Here is a 24932-nt window from a genome sequence, read left to right as displayed (position 1 = left end):
TTGCTTGACTCTGTTCAGTCATTAAAGCAGGAGTCCTTGCAGTGTCTGGGGAGGTGGAGGAGACTCCTCAGCCCTGCTTTGTGGAAGGGAGAAGAGCTGGCAAGGGTCTGAATGTCAGTACATGTCTAAGGCTGTGACAGTAACCTGCACACCGGTCTCTTAAATCCCAGGCAAACATCCTCCTGGAGGAATTCAGGCACTGAGTGTTTTTCAGGCCCTAGTGAGGGAAATGATGAAGCACCTCTGGGATGTGACCACAGGCTGAGGGCATGGCTGAGTTTGTGCCAAAGGCCTGGCCAGTGCCCTTCAGGGCTGTACACTGAGTGTGCTGGGGAGAGAGGGGTTCCTTGTAGGAGTCACCGTGGGGCTGTGCTGCTGGAAAAGAATCTCTCCTGACTGGCCTGCTAAACCCACTGTACGGTGTTAAACCAGGGCTGGGCTCAGGTTGGGCTGGCCTCATTTCTGCTCCCCCTGCACACACACCTCAGCACAGTGAAATCTCGGTGGAGGCTTTTAAAATTAGGACATTTCCCCAGAAAACTTTTTGCAACATTTCATCAGTTCTTTCCAAGCAAAAGTGTTCTCTGGAGGAGCTCTCCCCAGCGAGCAGCAGCCTCCAAAGTGGGACACTGCCTCCCTGCTGTGGTGACAGGACTTTCTGGGATGGTGGTGGCCATCCTCCTGCCCTCCTTCTGGCCATCCTCCTTCTGTGCCACAGCTGCTGGTTCATGCAGAGCTGGCTCCTTCCCCAGCGGATGCCCCCCTCCTCCTTTGCTGCAGGGGCAACATTCTGGGGTTTTGTGTGGGGCTGTTTTGAGGAAATGGTATCTTCAGCTGCAATTAAACATTGCCATTCCCAGGACTTGGTAATTGTGGCTCCCAGGTGGGAAGTAAACTACTGTTGTGTTTTCTTGCTGCCTACAAGGCATAATGATGTGTTTGAGATGGAGCATCTTCTTATTACAGCATTTTTAGGTACAGGTTGCAAAGTGCTTTGCTAAAGGTAAGTGTTGTAACCCCAGCTTGATGATTAGGGAACAGAGGGGAGGGAGCCAAGAGGCAGCAAGTCAGCAGAAAAACCATGAATCACATCACTGTCTCTGTCCTCCTCCTCTGATGACTGCTCTCCCTTCCCCCAAATATTTGTGTAACTGTGCTTACCACATGCTCAGCTTGAGGAGCCTGCTTGATGGTGTGGAGAAAACATCTACTACATATCAGCTTGTAGAGGATCTGGCTGTGTCATAGCTTGCTGTGGTTGTAAGGTGTGTCTGACCTGAGGTCCCAGCCAGAGGTGCAGGCTCTGAGGACCAGAAGCTGCCACAGGCATCTTGAGATAATCAATGATAAAAAAAAACTAAGAGGTTTCTAACCATGACTTGTTGCCAGTGTAAATTGAAAGCCTTAATAGCATATGTAGGGCCAATTACAGTACATTAAGGTACAATATCCTCTTTACTGGCACTCTCCAGGGAGCCAGGAGACATTGTGGCAACAAGGATTATGGTTTGCAGATGATATGCACGATAACTTCACCTAGACGCAGGCACCTGTTCCTCTCACAGAGCAGATGTTTGGGAGGCTGTTAAGAGAACATCAGCCCCTTGACAGCCAGCAGAAAATGCTGGGTAACTGTGTCTGTTCACACTGCTGTGCCCACCACCTCTGCTGCCTGACATAGGGCTGGAGCAGCTCTGCCTCACCTAAACCCCAGCCCCTGGGGCACAGCAGATCAACTCAGCATTGGAAGGCAAAGCCCTTTCCTGGCTCTCTGCCTAGGCAAATCCTCAAGCCAGGAAAGGGAGTTTCCCCCTTGTCAGTAGGGTGAGGTTTCTCTGGCTGGGTGCCTGGGGTGTCAGACTTCTTGCAACCTCACTGGTGCACCAGCAGCTACAACCGTTTCCATGTCATGGCAGCATCTCTGAACATGACCTAGCAGGCTGCACGTGGCAAGGAGAGACTCAGTTTGCACTGGAATAGGCTTACCACCAGAATGGGAAGAGATGGATGGACTCCCTGGCGTAGTATTGTGCCATTCCCATTACCCTGGACCACCAGCTTCAGTATTATCTGTTTTCTCCTTTTTAAATAATTTTTCCCAAATGCAGTATGAGCTTTGTGGATTTGTTTGTATATCTCTGAACAGTGGCTGATGGTAAGCCCCATGGCAGAGCAGAAGTGTGAGTTACCCCACAAAGCTTCCCATGTCTTAACCAGGATCTTTCCCCTGAGGGTGAGGCTGCCCCAACCTGTGTGCCACAGGATTTCCAGCTTAGCTGTTATCAGCCTGTGGTCCATAAAAGCCTTGAATCGCTACTGTAGGATCTGTAAAAGGTAATGAAGAAGAGATGGGTGCCTGTGTACTGTGCAGGAACCAGCCCCGGGATGTGGAAGCATTTGGCATTCACAGAATTGGAAAAGACTGAGAATGTCCTCTCTAATTCTGTGGGAGGGAAACAGAACCTGCGCTTGCATCTTCTGCAGTGTGCCTCCCTTAGGAAAATAATTCATGTCTGATGAAAAGTGCATTTGCAGGGATGTCATTACATATCACTGATACCTCTAATCTAGAGGAAACTTCGTGCACAGTGTTATATGAACCTCTGCAAGAGTATAGTCTGGCAAGGAGAAGACCTGTGATTCCCTGCCAGGGCTTGCTGCTCCAGCTGGGAGCAGCTGTAGAAGCACTACCTCATCAATATCTTAGGGGCTCAGTGCAAATGTGGGCAAATTCCTGACTGCTGGCTGCAGTGGCTGCCAGGGATGGCTGGGAAGGATGGGGGGGGTGTGTGTGTGTGAAATTCAAGATCTCATTTTTGCCAGAGTTAATAAGATTGCTTCCCCATTACTCTCAAAAAGATTTCTTCCCAAAGGTTGCATGGGAGCAGGGAAAGCCGCTGAGGGGCCATCTGAGAGTCCTTGGATGACCTCAGGGGCCCATGCTGTTTGTACACAGTGACAATTACTGTGATTATGGTCTGGGAACAAGCCCTCACTGCTTCATTGGAATACATCTGTCATGTACAAGGTGGGTCTGTTGCCCCAAACACTAAGATTAGAATTACTCAGTGTCAGCCATCCTCATTTCATCTCCTGGAGGTGCTGCAGTGTGGGAAGAGCACTGTGAGGGAGGGTCGCTTGCCTCTCAGCAGCTCTGGTCTGTGTGTACCCTGGCTTTGTGTGTGTGTGTGTGTGTTGATATTGAGCAACCCACCACACACAGCGTGTGTGTATATACTGCATTTTAATAGATATAGGGCTACTGACTTAACATACACAGTTGCTATAGTAACAAAGGTTTCCGTAGTAACGGTTGCAGAAAATAATCCAGTACCAATTAAAAATAAACTGTTTGGAAAGGGGGCTGGGGGAGAAAGGAAACTGCTGAGAACCACCTCCTCCTTTATTGGTTCATCTCCTAGGGACTTGGAAGATTGATTAATGCTCGAAATAGCCGTTCTTAACCAATGGTGAGCCAAAAAGGTGGGATGTGGGTGGGTGTGGTGGCTAAGGCTGTTGTCCTGGAGTGAAACAAAGGGGAAAGAATGTGTCTGGGGTATGGCAGAAATACAATAGGGTGATACTGACTCTTTCCATTAGGTTGAAGTCCCTGGGGAGGAAAAACAAGGACAGTTTCCCTCCTTTCCTTCCTCCAGTGTCTGCATGCCATACCACAGGCACCAGGCACGGAGTCTTTATTAGCATACTGATTAAAGCCACGGGCAATCCAGGCTCCAGGGGAATGTCTGATGCGATACCAGGATGCCTATCTCAGATGTGATAGCGCAGAAAGCGTCGCTGTGGTGGGAGTTCCTCCCATTTGAAGTTGTTTGTGCCCATCCTCTCCCTGGGCACTGTCACTCATCACTTGTGCCGACAGGCATCCGAGGCCCTGGTGCCCAAGGGAAGCTGGAAGCACAGCGTGATGCAGAGCAAGGAGCCCGTGCCTTGGTGAGAGAGAGAAGACAACATTGCTTCCTCACAAACACAGGATGCGTGGGATGTGTTTCCAGGGTGTGGATGGGCACAGGTCCCCTGGCAGCCTTCAGCTGTTTGTGCCTGTGGTGCCACACTTTCGTCGTGCCACTTGTACCCGTGCGCCCTTCAAGTTTTATTTAAGAGATTTGCAGCTTGTCAGCAGCAAGGCAGCATTCCCCCTTTCAGAGGGGAACAGGGGTGTGAGGAGAGGTGAAGGAGGGGAGGCCCATGGTGGCAGAGCTGCTGGGAGCAGGGGTGTGTCTGGCTGGGTGGGAGCTGCCCCTCTCCCCATCTGTGGCTGGCAGGGACTCCAGGGCACACCGAGCACAAGTGTCACAGGAGGGCGCCTTGTGTCCTCCCCTGCCAACAGGAGTGCCCTGCCTCAGGGCTGGGGTGACAAGCACAGTGTGAGCACACACTGCAACAGAGGCTCTTGTGTTTGTACAGGGAGAGAGGAATTGGGAATCTGTGTGTCTCTCCTTACAGGAACTAGAGCTGATGATTCTGCTGTATCATCCTCAACACCATGGGACTGCTTAGCTACAGCGTGGGAACTGCACTTGTACTTGGCAAGCCAAGAGAGGTGATGGGCCTGTGGCTTGTCCTAGGCTGTGCAGTTTGTGGTGGACTTGGAGCCAGATCTCCTGGCTGTGGGAGCAGAGCTTGCTCCCTGCTGATCCCTTCCAGTCTGGTGCTCTTTCTCCTTTTCCAGCTGTGCCTGCACTTCCTCCCCTAGCTATTGCATGTCTGAGGGATACATCTCACTGAAATGGCTGGCATGTGACAGCAGTGGGGTCTCATTTAATTTGCTTTCTCAGAAGTGGTTTTCTCTGGAACTGGTGAACAGCTCATTGCCCTGAGGTACAAGTGGTATGATTTCACCATGAGAAAAACCACTAAGTTTGGGTGTAGTCATCTTACTAAGTCTGGTGCCTTAGACCACTATGAATTAAAAAGAGTCTTTTAAAGGTCAGACTGTGAAAAAGCAACCTCTCTTGCTGAGGGACACAGTGGGAGGATCCAGGAGTGGATAGGGCTTGAAAGAAGAGATTTGAGTAATGTCTTAAAGGTATGTGGGATCCAAGCAAGAGAGCACTTTCTGGTCCACCCCAAATCTGGTGAATTTTTTTCCTGTGTTAATGACCCACCTCTCTCCATCCTTCTCCATTCCCCTCGCAGTGACCAAGCTGCAGGTGAGCAAGTCGAAGCGCAGCATCACACTGGTGGAGAACCGGCCCATCCCCCTGAACTGCTCGGTGAAATCCCAGACCAGCCCCGACTCCCACTTCGCCGTGCTGTGGTACGTGCACAAGCCCTCGGACGCCGACGGGAAGCTCATCCTGAAGACCACGCACAGCTCTGCCTTCGAGTACGGCACCTACGCGGAGGAGGAGGGGCTGCGGGGCCGGCTGCAGTTCGAGCGCTCCGCCTCGGGCGGGCTCTTCAGCCTGACGGTGCAGCGGGCCGAGGTGCGCGACAGCGGCAGCTACTACTGCCACGTGGAGGAGTGGCTGCTCAGCCCCAACCACGCCTGGTACAAGCTGGCAGAGGAGGTGTCGGGCCGCACCGAGGTCACCGTCAAGCAGCCAGGTGGGGTCCTCTTGGCACGGCCCGTGAGATTGCCACCCTGTCCTTGCATCCTCGTGCCTGCACATCCCTGCGTGGAAGGAGGGTTTTCCCTCCTTTAATGTGACTCCTGTCCCTCCAGACTGAGCTTGTGTGCCTTTCACTGTCCCCATGTTAAGGTTGTCCATCCCCCACAGTGTGTAGGGCCACTGCATCCAGCCCAGGTTTCATTATCCTTGAGAGCATCATGTAGCAAGAGTGTCAGCTAGTGACTTACTGAGAGAGAACCCCTCTGTGTGTGCCTGTCTGGGAAAGCATTTTTGTGTCTTGCACGCAGTTTAATTTTACTCTGTGCCTGTGTGCTGGCAGGCACAGGGAGCCTTGTGTCTTTGCACATGAGATGGGAATAACGTTTAATGAGGTGGGAAGCTGGCTGCCAGGAAAGGAGAAATATGCTCTGTGGGTGGTTTCTGAGCAGTGGATGACACTGATAAAGGTGAGCCGGTGGAGGAGCTAAATATAGCCCCCACAAGCTGGGACAGAGGGGAGAGGCAGAGAGGCAAGTACTGTCCAGAGCATCGGTACTTCATGAGGAAGCCTGCCTTGTCCTTGCTTGCTCCAGCTGCCTGTGTCTAGAAGATAAAATCCCTCAGGCCAGATGGGTATCAGGGCTGGAGTAGGGTATTTAGTGCATTTTCTCTGTCTGGATTTGGCTGGCTAGACACAAGCTCTGTGGACAAGGGTGCCTGAGGGATGTTGGACATGGGCCCCAGTGCAGCTTTGCCTGGTCACACACACTAGAAGCACAGCAGGGCATGGCTTGCTGCCAGTGCCAGCTCCTCATTTCTGTCTGCAGAGTCCCAAGATGGCTGAGGGGTGGTCAGGGACAGGGGGCTGTGACTGTCCCTCATTTGCATCACCCAGCTCTCTCTGGGAAGTACAGTGCTTCTTGCTTGCTGCAGCAGCAGTACCAGGGAAGTCCAGGCTGGCCCTGGAAAGAATTGTGAGGGATTTGGGAGAGTTGGACACGTCATTTCGCATAAAAGCGATTCCAGTCACCCTCCCGTGTATCAATGAAGTTGTGGAGCACAAACCAGGGACATTCCCAAGGCAGCAAAACACTGCGTGTGACTGTGCCCTCATGCCACTTCTTGTTTTGCAGCGGGGCTTCCCTGTAATCGACTGTCTGTTCTCTACCTTGCTGTTTTTTTTCCTTTTTCCATAACAGGGGGCTTGCTGGTTGGAGTGTGATGAGGCTACTGCCTCATCCTAGGAGGAGAACAAGAAAAGAGTGAGGTGTGATCTCCCTTCATTGGGTCTCTGTACACTTAGGACCTCCCAGGTCCTGGTGGGAGATTGTGGGTTTTCAGTTCTCTCCACTGAATGGGTTATTGTTGGTGACTAGCCTGAGATTTTCAGAAGACCCTAAAAAACACAAGCCTTATTTTCTTCTCCTCCTCTATTTTTTTTTGTCCTTTCTTTTCTCCGTCATTTTTTCCTCTACTTCCATATTTCTTCCACCACACCCCAGGATTGTGGCCATGTAGGAAAGGCTTGTGGGGTGACAAAGGGCCCTTGCAGCCTTTGGTCGCGTTGCATTTCTAACGGGCTTTTCCCACAGATAACCGCCTGCAGGTCAGCCAGACGCACAAGAACATGACGGTGCTGGAGAACGAGTGGGTGACCCTGGAGTGCCTGGTGAAGAACCGCAGCAGCCCCTCATCCCAGCTCTCGGTGGAGTGGTCCGTGTGGCGGCCGGGCCGCGCCGACAGGGAGGTGCTGGCCTGGCTGAGCCGGCAGAGCACGCTGCACTACGGGGAGCCGGCGGCGCTGGGCGACCTGCGGGGCCGGCTGCACCTGGAGAGCCCGGCCCCCGGCCTCTTCCTGCTCTCCATCCACAACTGCACCGTGCGCGACAGCGGCGCCTACGGCTGCCGCGTGGAGGAGTGGCTGCTCGACCCCAGCGAGCGCTGGTACAAGCGCGCCGAGCAGCTCTCCGGGCTCAGCACCCTCACCGTCAGGCAGCCAGGTCAGTGGCATCTGGGGCCACCTGCCCTGAGCAGCCTTGTGTCCTCTGGGGCACACACGAATTGCCGTCTGTCTGTCAGTGACACTGGGTCCAGGCACAGGGCAGGACCGCGGGACAGACCACGCCGATTCCTTTTTCCATGTCCTCTTGATTGCACTCCTGCTTTTCTGGAAAGGGTGTAGAGCAAGTTCTGCAAATACAACTAGATGGGCTTGGCATTTTGTCACTGCATTTACTTTTTTCTTTCTTCAGCACTTTTGGCAGACTAAATAGGGTAGGCTCCTGATTTTACTCACATTTTGCTTGAGAATAGGATGGAAGAAGCTACCTGTGCTTGCCAGGTGTGTGCCCCAGGGGCGAGGTCCTTTGATGAGAAGAGGCCAGTGGAGGCACACTGCTGAGTCTTACTGAGCTTGCTGTCAACCAGCAACCTCAGATCCCTTTCTGCAGGGCTGCTCTCTAGCAACTCCTCTCCTAGTTCTACTTGTGCATGGTGCTACTTCAACCTAGGTGTAAAATCCAGTCAGTTCAACTTGTTAGATTCCATTCCATTAGTTAAAGTCCAGAGCTCCAATCTATCTAGATCACTTTGTAAGGCCTCTTCTCCTTCAAGAGAATCAGCAGCACCTCCCAGTTTGGTATTGTCAACAAATTTGCTAATGGTGCATTCAACTCCTGTATCCAGATCTTTGATAAATATATTGAACAGCACTGGCCCTAAAATTGAACCCTGAGGAACACCATTGGTGACCAGTTACAAGCCAGAAGTAGCCCCATTCACTGTATCCCTTTGAACTCTGCCCCTTCAGCCAGTTCTTCAGGCAGTGCACCACAAAGCCCCCCATCCCACAGCTGGAAGGGTGCTGTGAGGGACAATATGAAAAGCCTTCTGAAATTGAAAAACTGCATCCGCTGCCTTCCCTTCATCCACTGACACAGCAGGTGACACAAGGATATTAAATTATTTAACCAGACTTCCCCTCTGTGAAGCCATGTTGGCTGTGTCTGATGACTGCATGCTTCTGTAAATGCCTTTCAGTAGTACCCAGAATAATCTTCTCCATAGTTTTTCCAGGAACTCAGGTTAGACTGACACGTCTGTAGTTGCCTGTGTCTTCTCTTGTGTCCTTCTTGTAAATTGGAGTATATACTGGCCAGCTTCCAGCCAAAAAGCACTTCCCCAGACTCCCAAGGCCCTTGGATATTTTCAGGAGGAGTTCTGCCATAACACCTGATGAGTCCCATCAGGCCCTATGGACTTGTGGACACTTGGCTGACATAGCTGATCCCTCACAATTTCAGAGTCTGTGGATGGAAAAGTTCCTGCACTCAGGGCCCTCTGACTCATGGGACTGGGCAGCCCAAGGTCTATCAGTATTATAAAAGACCAGGGCAAAAAAACATTGAATGCCTCTGCCTTTTCTTCATCCCTATTAAATAGGTAACTGTCTTCAACAGGTATCAGTTCAACATTTTCTTCAGACATCTTCTTGCCATTAACAGCTTTAAAAAGGTGCTGATACTACACTGACCAATTTCAGCTCTAATTGAGCTTTGACATTTGTCTCTTCTCCCTGCATATGTGAACTACAGCTCTGTAATCTTCCTGCAGAGCCTAATTTCCAGAGATCATTCAATTTCTTTCTCCTCTTGAGCTCCACATGGAGTTGCTGTTCAGCCAACGTTGCTTGACTTAGGACACAGTGGAGCTGTCTGCTCCTGTGCTCCCAAAAGGTGGCTCTTAAAACTGACCAGCACTGGTGGACTCCTGAACCCTTAAAAGCAGATTCCCAGAGTACTCTGCTAAGTTTTGCCTGTTTTAACCACAGAGAAGATGCAAAGGCATTTTACCTTGGAAAATACAAATTCTCTAGTTTTTGAGGCATATGACTCAAGGTTAAATGTCTTTCTTAAAGGCTGTAGGACAACAGTACAGTCCTCCTTCACTGAGTACTTTCCAGCTTCTAAAGCAACCACTCTGCATGTTCTGCAGTGCTTTGTGGCTGCCCGTTCCAGCAAGAGATCAGCCTTGTAACTGTGCAGCAGAGCTGGCAAAAGCATGAGGTTCTGGAAAGATTTTAGTGGTCATTCCTGGCAGAGATTTGTGCTGTGGAGGAGGAGCAGGGGACAGCAGAGCTCTTATCTGCCACGTCTTTGCTTGGGAAGTTTTGCTGGCCAAAGTGGCTTGAGCAGAGAGACCTCCCCAGGCAATCCCTGTGCCTGCTGGGTTGTCAGTACAGCTCTCCATCCAGTGTGATAATTGCCAGCCCTGATGGAGGGGATAATGAACAGCAGGAAAAATCTCTGAGGCTCCTCTTGAATTGCAGAAGAATGAGGAGTGGGAAGAAGAGAGGGAGTTGGGAGTTCACTAATTGAAGATTTTTTTTTTTTCTAGAAGTGCTTTGTTGTTGTTTGTTTTTGTTTCATAGCAGTCAGTACTTAACAAAATGACTAACTGTGCTTGTGACTCATGTCTCATTAGTGAGGATCTCCAGCCTCATCTGTCAGGGCTATAATCATCAGCAAGGGGGAGAAAAACCTCTCAGCACCTTCAGACATCAATTCTCCTCTCTCTGTTTAACCCCTAAAGGTGAGGGAGGCTTTGTGTTAGTTTTGATAAGCCATTTCCTCCCCTTCCTCCTTTTTACCTTCCTAGTCCCCAAAATGTCATGACTTAACTCATTTCTGTTTCTGCTCAGGAGTCTTTGGGAAGGTGTGAACTGCAAATACTCATATTGCTTATGGCCTGAAGAGCTCTGGCCTTAATTGAGGTTTTCCTCACAGGACCATTTAAAAAGGTTTGGGTAGGTGCTGTAATGAGAAGCCCACTGGGCACAGCAGCTCTGTGGCTGATGAGAGCTGAGGGACAGCAGATCCCTCCTGAGAGACACCCAGGGTCTGCACAAGGGAGGGCTTGCCCAGCTCTCCTCACTGGAGAAGAAAGTGCCTCTCTCTTTGGTGAGCTATCGACTTGCCCTTCCTGCTCAGCTCCCACTTTGGAAAGGGCTTTTTAATCTTTAAATGAGAGCTTAGATCCAGACTGATTGTGATCCCTGGAGTATGTGCTCCCTGGCAAGATGACTAAACCAAATGTTAATTGCTCTTGAAGTCAGCCTTTAATCAACTCATCATGGGTTCTGGCCACTGTGTCTCTGTTAGGTAAAAACATCTCTTTAGCCTTGCAGCAAGCACTAGAGGAAAAGAAAATGAGGAATACTTCTGGAGCATCCTTGCTGCATCAGTGTTGGGACCACATCTGTGGAGGAACCTCTTAGCTAAATGACTTACCAAGCTGCTGGAAATGGTCTTCTCTTCTGTCATAATGATTTTCAAATCCTTTGAGCACTCTCAAAGAAATTAAAAGCAGGAAGTGCAATGTTCTATGCAGCAGTAGCTGGGGAGGAATAGCACATGGCTCCTCAGCACATGCACCAGACCTTGGTATCCTGACACATAGCATGTCTGGATGAGCTGCTGCAGCTTTCTCCTTGTTTCCCTTAGCTGGGGTGAGGGTGGGCAGGGGTAGGATGGTGCTTGCAGCCAGCACTTGTTTGACCCCGTGCCAGATGGTGCGTGGTGAGGTTGAGGATGCTGTGCCTGCAGGGTTGGCCTCGGAGGTCCCTGTGAGTCTTGGCAGGCTGCATCAAGATTTGGGTTTTGCTTGGATTGTTCCCAGCACCAGAGTCGTGACAACTTGTGTTGAGATAGGGTGGTTTTGATGATATCTCAGCACTCACCTCTTGATTTTTGTCATCTTGTCATCTCAGATCCCACCTTGCAGGTGGACACAGCCACGGCCAACCTCACGGTGCAGGAGAAGGAGTCCTTCCCTCTGGACTGCAGCATCCTGTCCCGCTCCAGCCCCGAGTCCCACTTTGCAGTGACGTGGTACAGCCTGCGGGCCAAGGAGGCGGGCGACCACACGGAGCAGGGGGAGGAGGAGGAGGAGGAGGAAGAGAGGGAAGCAGTGCTGAGTGTGGGCCCTGATGCCATCTTCAGCCCCGAGGCTGGTCGCTGGGAGGGCCGCCTGCGCTTCCAGAGGCTCTCGGCGGTGCTTTTCCGGCTGACGGTGCTGCAGGCCGGCGGTGCCGACACGGGCAACTACTCGTGCCGAGTGGAGGAGTGGCTGGCGGATCCCAACGGCGTCTGGTACCGGCTGGCCCAGGAGGAGTCAGGGATGGTGGCTGTGCACGTGCAGGATGCAGGTGAGAACTGGTGGTGACTGTCTGGGGCCGTGGCCCCGGCATCCCCTGCGTCTTCCATTCAATCGAGATGAAAAGACCAAGGAGTGAATGGGACTGGGGCAAGTCTGTGGTGCTGGTACTTCTCCAGTCAGCTCAAGAGTTTATAAGATACTATAAAATCTCCACCAGGGAGGACTGTGGTATTTTTGGGGTTTTTAGGACGAAGGAGGGATTGAGACTTTGACTCTGTGTTTTTAGAAGGTTACTTTATTATTCTAGTCTACTCTATTCTATTCTATTCTATTAAAGAATGTTACATGAAAATTATATTAAAGAATAGAGAAAGGATACCTTCAGAAGGTTATAAAGAATGGTAATGAAAATTCGTGATTGCTTTTAGAGTTTTGTTGCAGTCGGATGGTGATTGGTCATTAAGTTAAAACAATTTACATGAAACTAATTAAACAACTGCTTGTTGGATAAACAATTTTTAGCTACATTTTAAAGTGGTAAAATACAGGGGAAATAGTTAGATAATTATTATTTTTATTTTTTTTCTGAAGCTTCTCAGCTTCCAAAAAAAAATCCTAAACAAACAAACAAACAAAAAAATTCCAAAAAATATAACAATAACAGAGGACTCTATCACTTATTAAAGGGGGATAAAGCTGAAACATGCCCTGTTAGAACTTTCTTCTGTTCTAACACTGTTATTGTTCCCAGAGCTCCACCTCCTGCTTTGACATAGAATAATGAGCATCTGGTTTTCTGTGTTTCCGAGGAAGTTTGCATGCTCTGATTAGAGAGAAACCATGAAATGTGACCACCCTGTGTCTCTTTCCAGGCTCCACGCTGCAGTCTGTCATCTGCTCCAATGACGCCCTCTTCTACTTTGTGTTCTTCTACCCCTTCCCCATCTTTGGCATCTTGATCATCACCATCCTCCTGGTGCGGTTCAAGAGCCGGAACTCCAGCAAGAACTCGGAGGGCAAGAATGGGGTTCCCTTGCTGTGGATCAAAGAGCCTCACCTCAACTACTCTCCCACTTGCCTAGAGCCACCAGTCCTCAGCATCCACCCGGGAACCATGGACTAGAGAGGCAGAGACACCTGTAGGGACGCACAGAGGGAGAGAAGCAGAGATACACCGGGAGCCCTGAGGAGCACAGTGGGGTTTGTTGTTCTTGTTTCATTTGTTTCAGTGTCTGTGCTCCGACACAGTGGCTGAGCTCTGCCCAGCCAGCAGGAGCAGGAAGGTCCAAGGCTTCCTCCAGCACCTGTGGGAACCCTCACCCCAGTGGACAGAGGCACTTGCTGTACATAGCAGATGTTCCTCTTGGACTAATTTGACTCACATCAGTTGCTGTCTTTTGGGCTGTTGCTTTTTTATCATTTATGTTTTGGTCACTCAAAGAACTGTAGACTTTCCCTGCCCTCCACACAATGTGGAGTTCCCAGGGGATATTTGGTCCTAGGATGATCTCTTCAGAAGTAAACATATATGTTTTCCAAACCAGACTGTTTTTCCTTCTCGGACTCAGTGCCACAGTGAAGAAGATCTTTTCCCAAGGAGCACTGAGCTAGCTCCTCTCTCTTCCAAAACAGACAAAGCCAGGTCTGTCCCCAGAGGGGTTAACTGGGCTGTCTGTCAAGAGGTCCATTTCAAAGACTGGCTGTAGCTTCAGCATCTTCTTGCCTCCACCTTACTTGTTTTCTCAGGAGGGAGCAATTCACTTTTTGGGAGTGTTCCCAGGTCTTGGAGAGACTGAATATTGAGCGTGCTTGCGGTCAGGACAAAAGCAGTTTAGTTTGTCTCACGGAACTGAAGGGGGGAAAGGAAGGACACCTGAAAGCCCTGACTGTGTTGTAGCAAAGAGGGTCCTTGTAGGGTCTCACCAGAGTCATGCTCCTCCGTGGTGTCCATGCTGCCATCTCTGATGAGGCAGATCTCCTCTGTGCCCCAGTCATTTGGGAATGGGAGGCTTAATCCAGTCTCTGAAGGCTTCAACATGACCAAAGTAAAGACTCTAGGAAGGAGGAAAGGAGAAGCTCCACGGGTCAGGTTCACAGTCCCTGGATGGTTCAGCCAAGGAGCCCAGTAGCAAACATGCCACGTAGTGGGGACGTGCAGTTAACCACCATGTGTCACAAGTGTTCCTGTGGCTGCACTGCTCCCCATTGTGAGCCTGGACAAAGCAAGGGGCCTGCAGCCCATCAGCACCCTGGGGATTTCCCTGTCCCCTTGGCCAAGAGAAATCTTCCCCCTGCGTGTATGTGCATCTGCCATTTGTTTCTGAGACTTTAGGAAGAGAATCCATTTCTCCATAAGCTCCCCCTCCTGGCAACGTCACCTGCCTTGTAAGAGTCACCGTGGCAGGAAATGCTGTTCTTTCTGTGAAAGATATGGCTCTTGTGAACCAAACCGGGGCTCTCGCCACGTGGGGCACCTGACCTCCTGCGCCCCTAATGCCAAGAACCCCTGCCCTGTCCTGTGGAGGAACCGCCTCCTCCCCCGTAAGCGTTCCGTCTGGCGGAAGAAAATGTTTGCCAAAAATGGCCTTTTGTTGTCTTCCTTGATGTCTTCCTGGCAAATCCGGCCATTTCTTTTTTTGCAGCATGGCTGAAGCCAAGTGGGGGCAGACGGGTGCAGCCACAAGACCCCCCTGCCTCAAGTGTGAGAGGTGCCATACCCACAGCCGTTGTCCTCTCCGGAGGGTCGGACTGCTCTTTGGGAGCAGAGGGGACCTCAGCAGATGCTCTGTAGCACTAAGTCAGTTAGACCCTGATGCCTTGACGTTTCAGAGGTGGTGAAGCTTCAAGTAGGAGATCTGCACCGTGAAGCCTCGCTCCGCTCTGGGAGAGGACCCACGTGGCTGCAGATCGTCCTGTGCTAAGGTGTTTGAAGTTGGCCACCTCTGCACCTCCACCAGAACAGCACTGGTTTCTTCTTCTGCTGGGAAGCCCCAGTTTCACTCACCCTCTGTGAAGTCTGCCTCCTGGAGAAGTAACTGCTTCCTGGCCCCAGCATATGCATACAATCACATTCCTATATCTGTATGTATCGCACACCCGCACACTTGTCTTCCCTTTCTGGCTAAGACATCTGCAAAGAGAGGAGTGGGAGGAGAAGTGAATGGAAATGAAGAATTGAGGTGCCAACAGCTGCAGCTGCGAGCCAGTGGGTATTGTTTCCTAACTGTTCTGTCTCCTGTATGTACTGCTCCCGGGCAGGAACCACGACTCGCTTCAGCTTTAAGGAAGGAGAGAGAATGAAGTCGGCGAGAGCCGTTCTTCCCTGGGAGAGCTCTGCTCTGCGCCTGAGCCACGCTCCTCCTCGCCAGCCTGTCTGCCCCAGAGCAGGGCTCTCCTGGAGGCCTGCCACAGAGCCCAGCCTTTCCTGGCAAGTGGCTCCCACAGTGGTCCCTGAATGTACCTTGCTGGTGACATTTCTCCATTGCTCTGGCAGTGTGTTGCCTAGTCTCAAACTTCTCTCAGTTTTTTTAAGGCAGCCTCTTCCTGTAATGAGTTTTAACACAAAGCTTTTCAAAGCACTCTCTCTGCAGTAACTTTCTCTAACAAACCCAAGAAGAAAGAGACCCTATCCATGCATGATGTGGAAAAATGTTTGGAATTTTTAAAAAAAGAAAAAAGTGAAAAAAAAACCCAACAAAAACTTTGTACTATGTTGCACTAAAACATGTTTTATACAACACACCCGAGAGCTGTAGTAAACTGTGTTGAAATTGTGAATCCTATTGCTGCTGGTTTTTGTCAGATTTGGGCTTTTATTATGCCTTTATATGCACTCACAGCTTAAAGGTGTGCTGAGGTCCTCCTCCTGGGAAGCCTCTCCCTCTGCCCTTACTCCTTGATGCAATAACTTCTCTCCCTACCACTGGTAGCACATCCCCTCTCTCTTGCAGCTGGAGCTTGCAGACACCTGGCACCTCTGATTTCATACCCCATCCAACCCTCAACCTATGCCATAATAGAATAGACATTAACAGAGGCCTGTCAGGACTTTTTATTGAACACACTGGTTTTGAAATTGTTCTGGAAACAGTAAAAGTACTTTGCTGTGTCATAGTCTGGATTTCAAGAAAAACCTTATTTTAATAGAATTGCGCATAGCAAATGTTAAGCAAATTACTTTTAGTACCCTTGATGAAAGCAGAATATAGTTCACTACAGAAGCTGATGTACAATGCAACCTGTTTAATTCTCCTTACCCACTTTTGCCTTAAGTAAGGATTTGGTCAGGAGTCTTAAATTCTCCCATATTCACTGAAATAGGCAAGTAGCATGATGCATTCCTACCTGTATTGCAGGAGTGGTGTAGAATTGGGTAAAATGCGCTGCTCACACAGCTTCAAGGTTGGGTTTGGGGTTTTTTTTCCAACTTTATTTGAAACAAAAAACATCCTCTGCAAAAATAATTTTATAAGAAAGCTCTGTTGTCCCCAGACACAATGGACTGCTTCTGCTTCCTGCTCCCCTTGTAGGGTGAGGATGCTGGTTTGGGGGCTTTGAGTGGGGTTTGCTGCCTGTCCTGCTGCTGCAGCAGGACCAGCAGGGCAGCTGTGGGTGCTCCTGTGCTCCTCTTGAGGACCAGATGATGCGCAGCCATGCTGCAGTGCAGGAGGGATGTCTCAGGTGACCACTGTGTGTTCCCATCAAACCACCAGCCCCAAACTGGCACCGATGTGGTCTCCCCACTGAATCCAGCACACTGAGAAAAGGCAGGCCTGGCTCTGGCTTACATTCTCAAGATTTAATCCAGCGGCTTTGCAAACCAAGCGAGAGAGCACAGGTAAGTGTGCCAGTGGGTTGCTTTGCCATCTCCTGCCTAGAGTATGCTGTACAAGTCCTTGGCCACCTTCTCCAGGCGGTCCTTGTACTCCAGGTGGGCGTAGAGGTTGGGGGGAACGCCCTTGAAGGCGTGGATGACGCCCCACCAGCTGGCGGCGATGGCAGCCGTGGAGTCGCTGTCCCCGCCGTGGAAGAAGGCGCGGTGAGCCAGCTCTGTCCACGAGTCCCCCGCGCCCAGCAGGGCGTCGTAGGCGATCATGGGCGCGTCGTGCCCGCTGCTGCCCCCCCAGCCGCTGTAGCTGAGTGAGGTGTAGAACAAGTCTCTCTCTTCCACGCCGTACTTGGCCGGGAATTTGGGCGATGAGACCCCGTCCGAGATGCCTCTCTCCTCCAGGTATTTTTTCCACTTCTCTTCGAAGTAATACCTGCCAAACAGGATGGGATGGAGCGGCTGTAAGTTGTCCCAGGGCAGCAGCACGCAGCTGAGCACCACGCGGGCGCCAGCGGAAAACGCGCCACGTCAAGAGCCCGGAGCGAGGGCTCAGCAAAATGGCAGGCGGCCCCCGTTTGTCAAAACTAGGGGCATGATTTACGGTAAGAGGCACAAGAACAAGTTTCAGTGAGTTAGATTTCCCCTCCCTCCAGTCACACGGGAGAAGGCAGCCCAGCACCTGCAGGATTCAAAGGCTCAGAGTGAGAACTGAGTCATCCTCCCAAATTCAGAGCAGCTCTACCTCTGTGTGTGCCCCTGCACACAGAGGTGCAGTGAATATGCAGATTTGGTTATAACTTTCAAACTGAGCTCAGCCCTAAGCTTGATGCTGTTCCCCAGCCCTGCTTGCCATCTTTCGTAAGATCACAGTTGCATGAGATGACAAGTCTCACCTACTTCATACTGGATCCAAAAAATGGTCACAAGCACCTGACCCAAACACAACCTGCCTTTTTTTTTTCCCCGAAGGTACTCTGAATTGATTTGATCCTATGGCAGGTGTGTGCTGCCCTACGAGTTTGCCATAATGTGATTACTGAAACCTAAGTATGAGCAAAGAGCCTTGTACCCTTTGGTACAAGGGCTTTAAGAAATGTCAGTGCAGGGAATGCAGCTCACCATTGCTCCATGTTCTCCTTCACATAGAAGCCAGATTCCTGCACGTAGGCTTTTGCCCGTGGCAGCACCTCCATGAGCCCCTTCCCCCAGGCCACGGGGGGCACGCTGTTCACCGCATAAGCTGTGAAGAGGGCTGAGGCCAGGGCCCCCAGGTAGCCGGTGGGGTGGTGGTGGGTCATGCGGCCGCTCTCGATGCTGACTTGGATCAGGGTGTCCAGCTGGGCGGGCCGGTAGAAGCGCAGCCCGATGCACATGGCGCGCATGGCGGCCCCACAGCCCCCTGCCCGCGGGCTGAACGGGATCTGCCAGCCGTTGGGCCGCCCCGGAGCCAGCTTCATGGTGCTTTCCACAGACATGGCACCTGGAGACCCGAGCCACAGAGCCCAAGGGAAGGGAGAAACAGAAACATCAGCAGGAGGTAGCCTGGGAACAGGAGGAAGACAGGCAGGGCAGTGGGGAAGAAAGAATCGCTGTGTGTAAGGGATTTGAGCTTCCTTTTAAAACCATAAGTCATCTGCTCACATACATATCCTGCCTTAAACTACTGGAGCAACCTGCGTCCTCCCCAGCAGACCTGATAATTTTGGTTTATGAAAATTAAAAGGTCTAGGGGGTAGGAAACACTTCATTGCTCATTTACTGACATTGTTTATATTTACATTTTGTGTTATCCAAAAAAACATATCTACTAATAGATATATACACATATACCTAGATATCTCTCTCTGTAAACAGAAAGGTTTGTATGATCTGTGACACAAGGCCAGTCTAGGTAACTGCTTTTTCACAGGACTTCTAAAGGCAGAGGCCCCACAAGCTCCTCCTTTGCCTCACTAGTAGAAAATGTACTGGTAGAAGATGTTTTCCAGCTCTCCCTTGCTGCAGTGCAGCACCTGTCTCACCTCAACACGGTCTGCATGACTGGCTCTACTGTACTCCTCTTTCATAAGCTGAGGAGCAGCTGTACTAGGTGAGACCAAAGCTTTGTCCAGCTCACTAGTTCATCTCCAAACACTGCCACTAAAGGGTAACTACAGAAAGACTATAAGAAATGAGGCAAGCCCACCTCCATCTCCTTCATATTTCTATTTAATTTTTAAAGAAATTACTCTGCTTCTTCCAGTGCTGCTGCTTCAGACTAACACTTGTTAGTCCAACACATTCATAGGACAAAGAAAACACACCCTGATTTCAGAGCCCAGCCAGCTTCCCCAGCCAAGACAGTGAAATGTTTTGAGAACTAAGCCCAAATGCTTGTGTGTAAAGAAGAAACAGGTTTGGAATATTGCATTATCTTTGATTCTCTTCTACCTTGCTTTTTTTTTCTCCTAGTCTTCTCTTCTGGCCCAATTGTAAATACTTCTTTTCCAGCAGGAAGGTAAATCAAGGCGGGTTTTGAGCAGCTGCATTTCAGTTTTAATGTGCTGGACAATGACAAAGGTGGACTCAGCAGACTAACCCCAGTGTGCTGAGTCCTCTCTCAGACACACAGAGTAACAGCAGCAGCTGGCTGTTATCACACCCCCAAAATTAGACTGTTGCTCCTACACTTGGTTCCCTCACTGGGACAGGTAGCTGATGAACTTGCAGGTGCTCTGTTACTCTGGAAGTCAAACTAAATAGAACAGAGTAGCAAGGAAGAAGCCTGGTCAAGCAAATTCACCTCACTTTGGTGCAACTCAGTCGCCATGATCTGTGACCTTGCTCATCACAGCCAGGCACTGCAGAGTCCCCTGCAGGGCTCTTGGCTTCTGCAATTCCATGTACATGTTTGGCAGCAGGGTTTGGTTTATGGCAGCCTGTTTTACCTGCATTTACAGCCCCCTTGTAACTGAAATATCTCCAAATCCATGCACAGCTTTAAGACTGCCTTCTGGACATATGCTAAAAATAACTAAGAGCTGGCCACTGTCAGGAATAATGTCACGTGCTGGGCCAAGTGTCTTTAGCTATACTGGAACCAGTCACAACCAGCCTCTAACTGAAGTGTCTGGGAGTTTGCTTTTAGGATGTCTCGGTGTGGGAACATGTCCAGGCCTCTACATTTCATGTAGTTTACTAATTCAGTGCTGGCTAGCATGTATCAAAATTGTTAAGAGGGATAGCAGCACAATTTCCAACTTCATGATGACTAACAGAAAATTGAGGCATTTTTCTAAAAATCTCACCATACCAAGCATTGTACCCAGTGACCTGTAACAGGACATTAAAATGAACCTGTCAAACAAAGCCACGTTTTTAAAAAGCTGTTCCAACTACTCTGTTTGTATGTTCTGGTAAAAGAGAACTTCTTCCAGGAAAGCAAAGGGGAAGGGAGAGAGCACAGGGACTAAGGAAGCTTAAAATCAAAATCTGCATAACAAAAGCCAAGATTACTCTTGCTGAAACTTTGAGAAAATTATTTCTTCAAGACCTGTCTGGGCAGGCTGAGACCACACACCTCAGTCCTTGATAAAAAGTGAGATTGTTCTTGCACTAATTGTAGCTAAAATAAAAGGGAAGATGACAAGGCTTTAAATGGAAAGAAAGACTGGTTGTTTTGCAATACAATTTGCTTGCAGCTTTATGCCTGTGCATATTATTTTAGGAAATGACTTCTGATAACTTGCAAGTGGAAAAAATTGTGTAAACCAGTGTATGATAATGTGTATACTAAACCAGTGTATGACAGCTAAGATTTACAATTTAGGAAGTATTACAAGTAGTATCCCTCACACTTTTAAACAGTTAAAATATTAAAACATTGGAAAGCCAATTTAGGAAGACTAAGATGGAATCACATTAGGTCTTTTTTTATAAATAGATTTTTAAAAAACTGCTGTAGGGAGTTTTTGAATTAGCAATTTGTTTTGGAAATCCTTTACGTCCAGGTTAGGAATCCTTTGCACTAACAACAGGAAATTAAAAGTAACCTAAGCACGGTACTAGTCTAAGGAAAGAAGAAATACAAGGAAAAAGTGGCATGTGAATTAGGGCAAGCTGAAAAAGTTTCAAGAACAGCTAGACTCAATTTTTGGGATAGGACCAAGACTCTTCAGGTAACAGTTGTTTGGGATTTATCAGTACACATAAAAAAGGTGTGTGAAACAAACCACACAGTGGTAAATAAATAATTCCAAAGGGAGAGCACTAAGACCCATTTTGAAGCAGAAGGTTTCCTGAAGAAGTGCTTTAGTTGTACCATGAAAAAAGAAGTATGTCTGTGCTTGTGTTGCTTAATTCACTGGCTTTGTCACCTGCAAGGAACAATGAGTTTGTGGCACATCACAAATAGCAATAGTGGGTGGAGGGATTACCTTGTCATTGAATTACTACCCCCAGAGTTCTCTCCTGGGGCTGTGTCTCTGAGGGACCCTGCTGTGGCTGTCCTGTGACTCAGAACGTTGTGGGAATCCCTTTGTCACTGCAGCTTTGGGTTTTCAGGTCTGGACTGCCTCATGTGAGCCATCAATGTGACTTTCCCCCACTGTTCTAAGGAAACCTCTTCTGTGTTGGGCAAAAGTTCCAACAGCAACTTTCCATTCTCAGCCTTCAGGACTGCAATTCCCTGGTCAGTACTGGGCCAGAAGAGCACCACCCTGGGTTATGTTCTCAGTTAAAATCCATTTATTCTGAACTGCCAAAAGAAGTTATTGGCATGCAGCTTTTATCATTAGGACTTACCAATATGACATGGAGAATCCAGCCAGCTTTTCAGGGTATGGATAGGTATTCCCTTTGGTGGGAATTAAACTGCTAAGGGTCAGGATTTAAACTCTCAAGAGCTGAATGCCTTTCATACCTGCAGCAGGAGCAATTCTGATTGCAAAATTTTTAATTGTCTTTGGACCCACTAAACAATGTGTATTTCTTTTTTTACCTAGATTATCTGACCTGACCTTGTCATTCCTCTTAATGTCCATAGCAAGTTTGCTTTCAAATTCATCACTTCCAGGAAAAGGAACTTCTTTTGGGCATATTGCAGCTCAGTTCAGTCACAGAAGGAATGCAGTAGGTGTCCTATTATTCTTATATATTATTTACTAAAATTTAAATTTTAGGTTCTTCTCCTTTTCATCTTAAATCCTTCCAGGTGCTGTCTCACTGGCAGCTGTGGTTAGTCCATCTTGGCTTGGGGAACTGAACTATGCTGCTTCATCAAAACTGCCATGAATCTCTTGGAAGTTTGATCTGCCACCTTCAGCTGTCCTGAAGCATCATTACCCCTTCCTAAATATTTTATTAATTAGGCCACTTCAACAACTGGGAATATGGGGTTAAAAGAAGACTGATAATTTAGTTCTTTACACAAGGACAGGAGCCCACTGTGGAAAGGTAAGCAGAATAAATTCCTGTTCAGGTTTCCAACCTGGTTTATGCATTTGGAAATGCACAGCTCCCATACACTATGCTCAGTGGCAAGATTTGGCCTTTCCCATGTTTAATGTCAAGACAGAACACTCTTGACATACTCTGGCCACTCCAAATAAGCACATCTAAGCATACATACTATTTCAATGTATAAACTTTGCACAGGACTGCTGAATTTGAGTGTTTCCTGGATACTCCATGCCTCCTGTGCTGGTCAAATTAGAGGCCCAGCCTAAGCAGCTCCAATGTAAATGTAATCCAAGCAGACTTTGGGTTTAATAAGTGTAATTATTCCAAGCAATGATCTTTATGCCTTTAATATATTTTATATGTAATTTGTTGTGTTTATGATGAGAAGTTCTGTATTAATTCTGTGGGGTGCATCTCAGGGTGTGCATTACAGTAACTGAATGTGAATTTTTTAGCCTCTGAATGTAGGAATCCCAAGTTCAAAAGCTATCACCCTTCCCGAGCTGAGGCTAGGCCTCAAACATAAGAATGTTTTGTAAATGTGAACAAAACAGCATCTTTTTCATCTTGTTCAGAGAAGCCCAAAGCACTTCAGCTTGCCTTATTCTGTTCTCTTTAGCTCATCCTGAAACAGGTACTCCTGAGTGTGGAACACTTTTCCTTTATGTGAAATACAGTAAACAGCCAAAAGCAGAGCCGGGGCCAGCCCCAGCACCAAGCTGCAGGAGAGACACGAGCAACAGCAGAGCTCTACCCAGACAGCAGGATGGAGGGGTTACCTGGAGCTCTGCCCTTCATGTCATTCATGCACTCCTTGTAGTTCCTTGCAAGCAGAGTGTAGAGATGTGGTAACGTTGGGTTTTTCCCGGCTGCTACCAAGGCCTCGGCCGTGGCCAAGTGCATCACGGTGTCATCGCTGACTATCCAGCCCTGGAGGCTGATGTTGGCCAGCCCCCCCATGTCTGCCAGCTCCTTGTGGATGACTGGGCCACTCTTCTGGAACTCCCATCTCCCGTTGTAATATGCCACCGTGTCACCAACTGCACTCAGCACCATGGATGCTACATAGTTTTCCACCCCCTTAGGACACATTTTTTGTCCCACAGCTACTCCACTGTAGAAGACACTATGAGAAAGAAAAAAAGAGGAGAATGAGAATTAAATCTTTCCCAGTTCAGTATGGGCTTGTCCTGCTAAGCTCCAACAGGCTGGATACCGTGCCTGCCACACGAGTCTCACTCAGAGGATGTATTTCTTCACAGCACATGGACCCCGTGCACCTACCATGGGTGGGTGTGTGGCAGCTCCTGGGCAGCCCAGCCCTGGGCCAGGGGCACCTGGAGATGTCCTGCTGGGATGCTGGCAGGATAAAGCTGCATACCCTACCCAGCTCAAAGGCCAAACACCAAGGGCAAGATGCAGGATACGTGACGACAGCCACGTTCTCCACCTTTCTGAGTGCATGAGCAAGCTCACATCATCTCCAGCGGCTTTTGTGCCCTGGGGTAAGGCGAGGCTGATCCTCAGGGGTACAAAATTAAGGGGTAAGGTTTGGCTGACCCGCTCAGCTTCGGCAGGGCCAGGCCATGGCAGTGACAGCTGTCCCTGCTCCTCGGGCAGGCTACAACAGCGGCTGCTCACACAGGCATCGCCCCCACCCCGCAGGTACTTCAGCCATGAAATACCAACCACCCCCTCCCCCAGAAACCCTCCGCAGCTCAGGCCTCGCTTCTCCTTTTCTCTGCTGAGAAGCAGAAGCGGCGAAAGCCGGCGGCCCCGCCTCAGCCGGGCCCCGGGCCGCTCCCGACCCGCGGCTACTCACAAAGCGAGCCCGCCGATCGCCGCCAGCCCGGCCAGCATGCCCACCGCTCCCAGCAGACTCCGAGCAGCCCACGGCAACCCGCCCCGTTCCATGGGGCGCGGCTCGGACTCCGCAGCTCTGGGCGCGGCCTGTTTAACGCGGCCGGGGCCGCTCCGCTCGGCCAGTCCCTCCGCGGCCTCCCGGGGCGGTGTCACCGGGCACGGCTCCTCCTCGGCAGCCCCGGCGGACCCTCCCTGCCAGCCCCAAGGGCTCTCCTCGCCAGTCCCGCCGGACTCGGACTCGGTTCGGCGCAGGCGGAGGGCCTGGCTGGCTTTCATTTTTGGGGCCGCCCTCAGGGGAGCCGGGCTGAGCCCTCGGACTCGAAAGTGAAACAGGGGCAATGAAATGAACTGTTTCTTTTTTTAAAAAAGCGCAGATAGCATTTCCCGTGGACGAGCAGTCACTCCCCCTTCCTGGCTGAGCAGCCCGTTCCTGATACTGGCTAGATCCCCCTCTGTATCTGCGCTGGGGACAGGTTTTGGGAGGGCTTTCTCCACCTTTGGGTTGTGTTTCCCCTCCTTGCTGCAAAGCCTGAGCAGAGCCTCCAGCCTTTGCCAGGAGTCTCTGCCCCTGTGCCAACCCCCTTATAGAACCACAGAATTGCTGCTGAAACTGCAGGGGAAAACAGGAACTCTCTGACATCTTTTCAGTGTTACAAAATCACAGCATTACTTTATTCTGCCAGGATGTGCAGTAGAAATTATCATCCACATGTGTCCGGGTTGTGCAGTGAAAATCATTCCACCATACATGGTTCTTTACTAGACTTTTCAGCTATGTATACATAAAAATAACTCCAAAGACATTCATGTTCATTGGTCCTAAATTACACAGTTCTTAGTATTCAATCTCCTGTTGGTTATTGAGCTCTTTGATGCTGGTTAAATCCTCATTCTTTGGTTCTCTTATCGATCTCTTCTGACCCCACCCTGTGTAATATTCGTTAATGTTCATTTTCCTCCTGTGTGTTTTCTGGCAACTCCCAATCTGTAGACATTAAACTCATCAGACCTCACCCAGCCTCTTTGAACAGAACCTTTTAAAGAGAAACTTCAATTCCCCTCCCCCTGGGCAG

At 49.6% G+C, this 24932-nt stretch overlaps 2 protein-coding genes across 2 annotated transcripts in view; one reads left to right on the top strand and one right to left on the bottom strand.

Moving 5' to 3' along the window:
* IGSF3 (immunoglobulin superfamily member 3) overlaps positions 1-15506 on the top strand; it is a 94008-nt gene extending 78502 nt beyond the window's left edge. Inside the window, exons 7-10 of the mRNA XM_071433745.1 lie at positions 5158-5568; positions 7166-7573; positions 11341-11778; positions 12602-15506. Coding sequence (XP_071289846.1) covers positions 5158-5568; positions 7166-7573; positions 11341-11778; positions 12602-12852 — 1508 coding nt within the window. The 3' untranslated portion in view covers positions 12853-15506. The remainder of the gene's footprint in view (positions 1-5157; positions 5569-7165; positions 7574-11340; positions 11779-12601) is intronic.
* A 259-nt stretch (positions 15507-15765) lies between these two features.
* ADPRH (ADP-ribosylarginine hydrolase) lies at positions 15766-24316 on the bottom strand. Its single transcript, XM_071433747.1, has 4 exons — positions 23819-24316; positions 22776-23122; positions 17677-18037; positions 15766-16990 (listed from the first exon to the last, which is right to left on the bottom strand). The coding sequence occupies exons 1-4, from the start codon at positions 24133-24135 to the stop codon at positions 16603-16605; spliced, it is 1413 nt and encodes a 470-aa protein (XP_071289848.1). The 5' UTR covers positions 24136-24316; the 3' UTR covers positions 15766-16602.
* Between the last annotated feature and the right edge of the window lie 616 nt (positions 24317-24932).

This window comes from Agelaius tricolor, unplaced genomic scaffold, assembly GCF_023055355.1.
Source record: "Agelaius tricolor isolate 1412-34295 unplaced genomic scaffold, bAgeTri1.0.p SCAF_9, whole genome shotgun sequence".
In the NCBI taxonomy this organism is placed as follows: domain Eukaryota; kingdom Metazoa; phylum Chordata; class Aves; order Passeriformes; family Icteridae; genus Agelaius; species Agelaius tricolor.
The sequence above is the reverse complement of the archived record's forward strand: the minus strand, read 5'-3'. Positions and strand labels throughout refer to the sequence as shown.

What these genes read in the sequence shown, in the direction of transcription:
- ADPRH (XM_071433747.1), bottom strand. Translation starts at nt 24,135, where the DNA reads ATGAAAGCCAGCCAGGCCCTCCGCCTGCGCCGAACCGAGTCCGAGTCC. An exon ending in GCGATCGGCGGGCTCGCTTT is followed by an intron (nt 23,123 to 23,818) that starts GTGAGTAGCCGC and finishes TCTTTCTCATAG; the next exon opens with TGTCTTCTACAGTGGAGTAG. An exon ending in AAGGAGAACATGGAGCAATG is followed by an intron (nt 16,991 to 17,676) that starts GTGAGCTGCATT and finishes CCTGTTTGGCAG; the next exon opens with GTATTACTTCGAAGAGAAGT.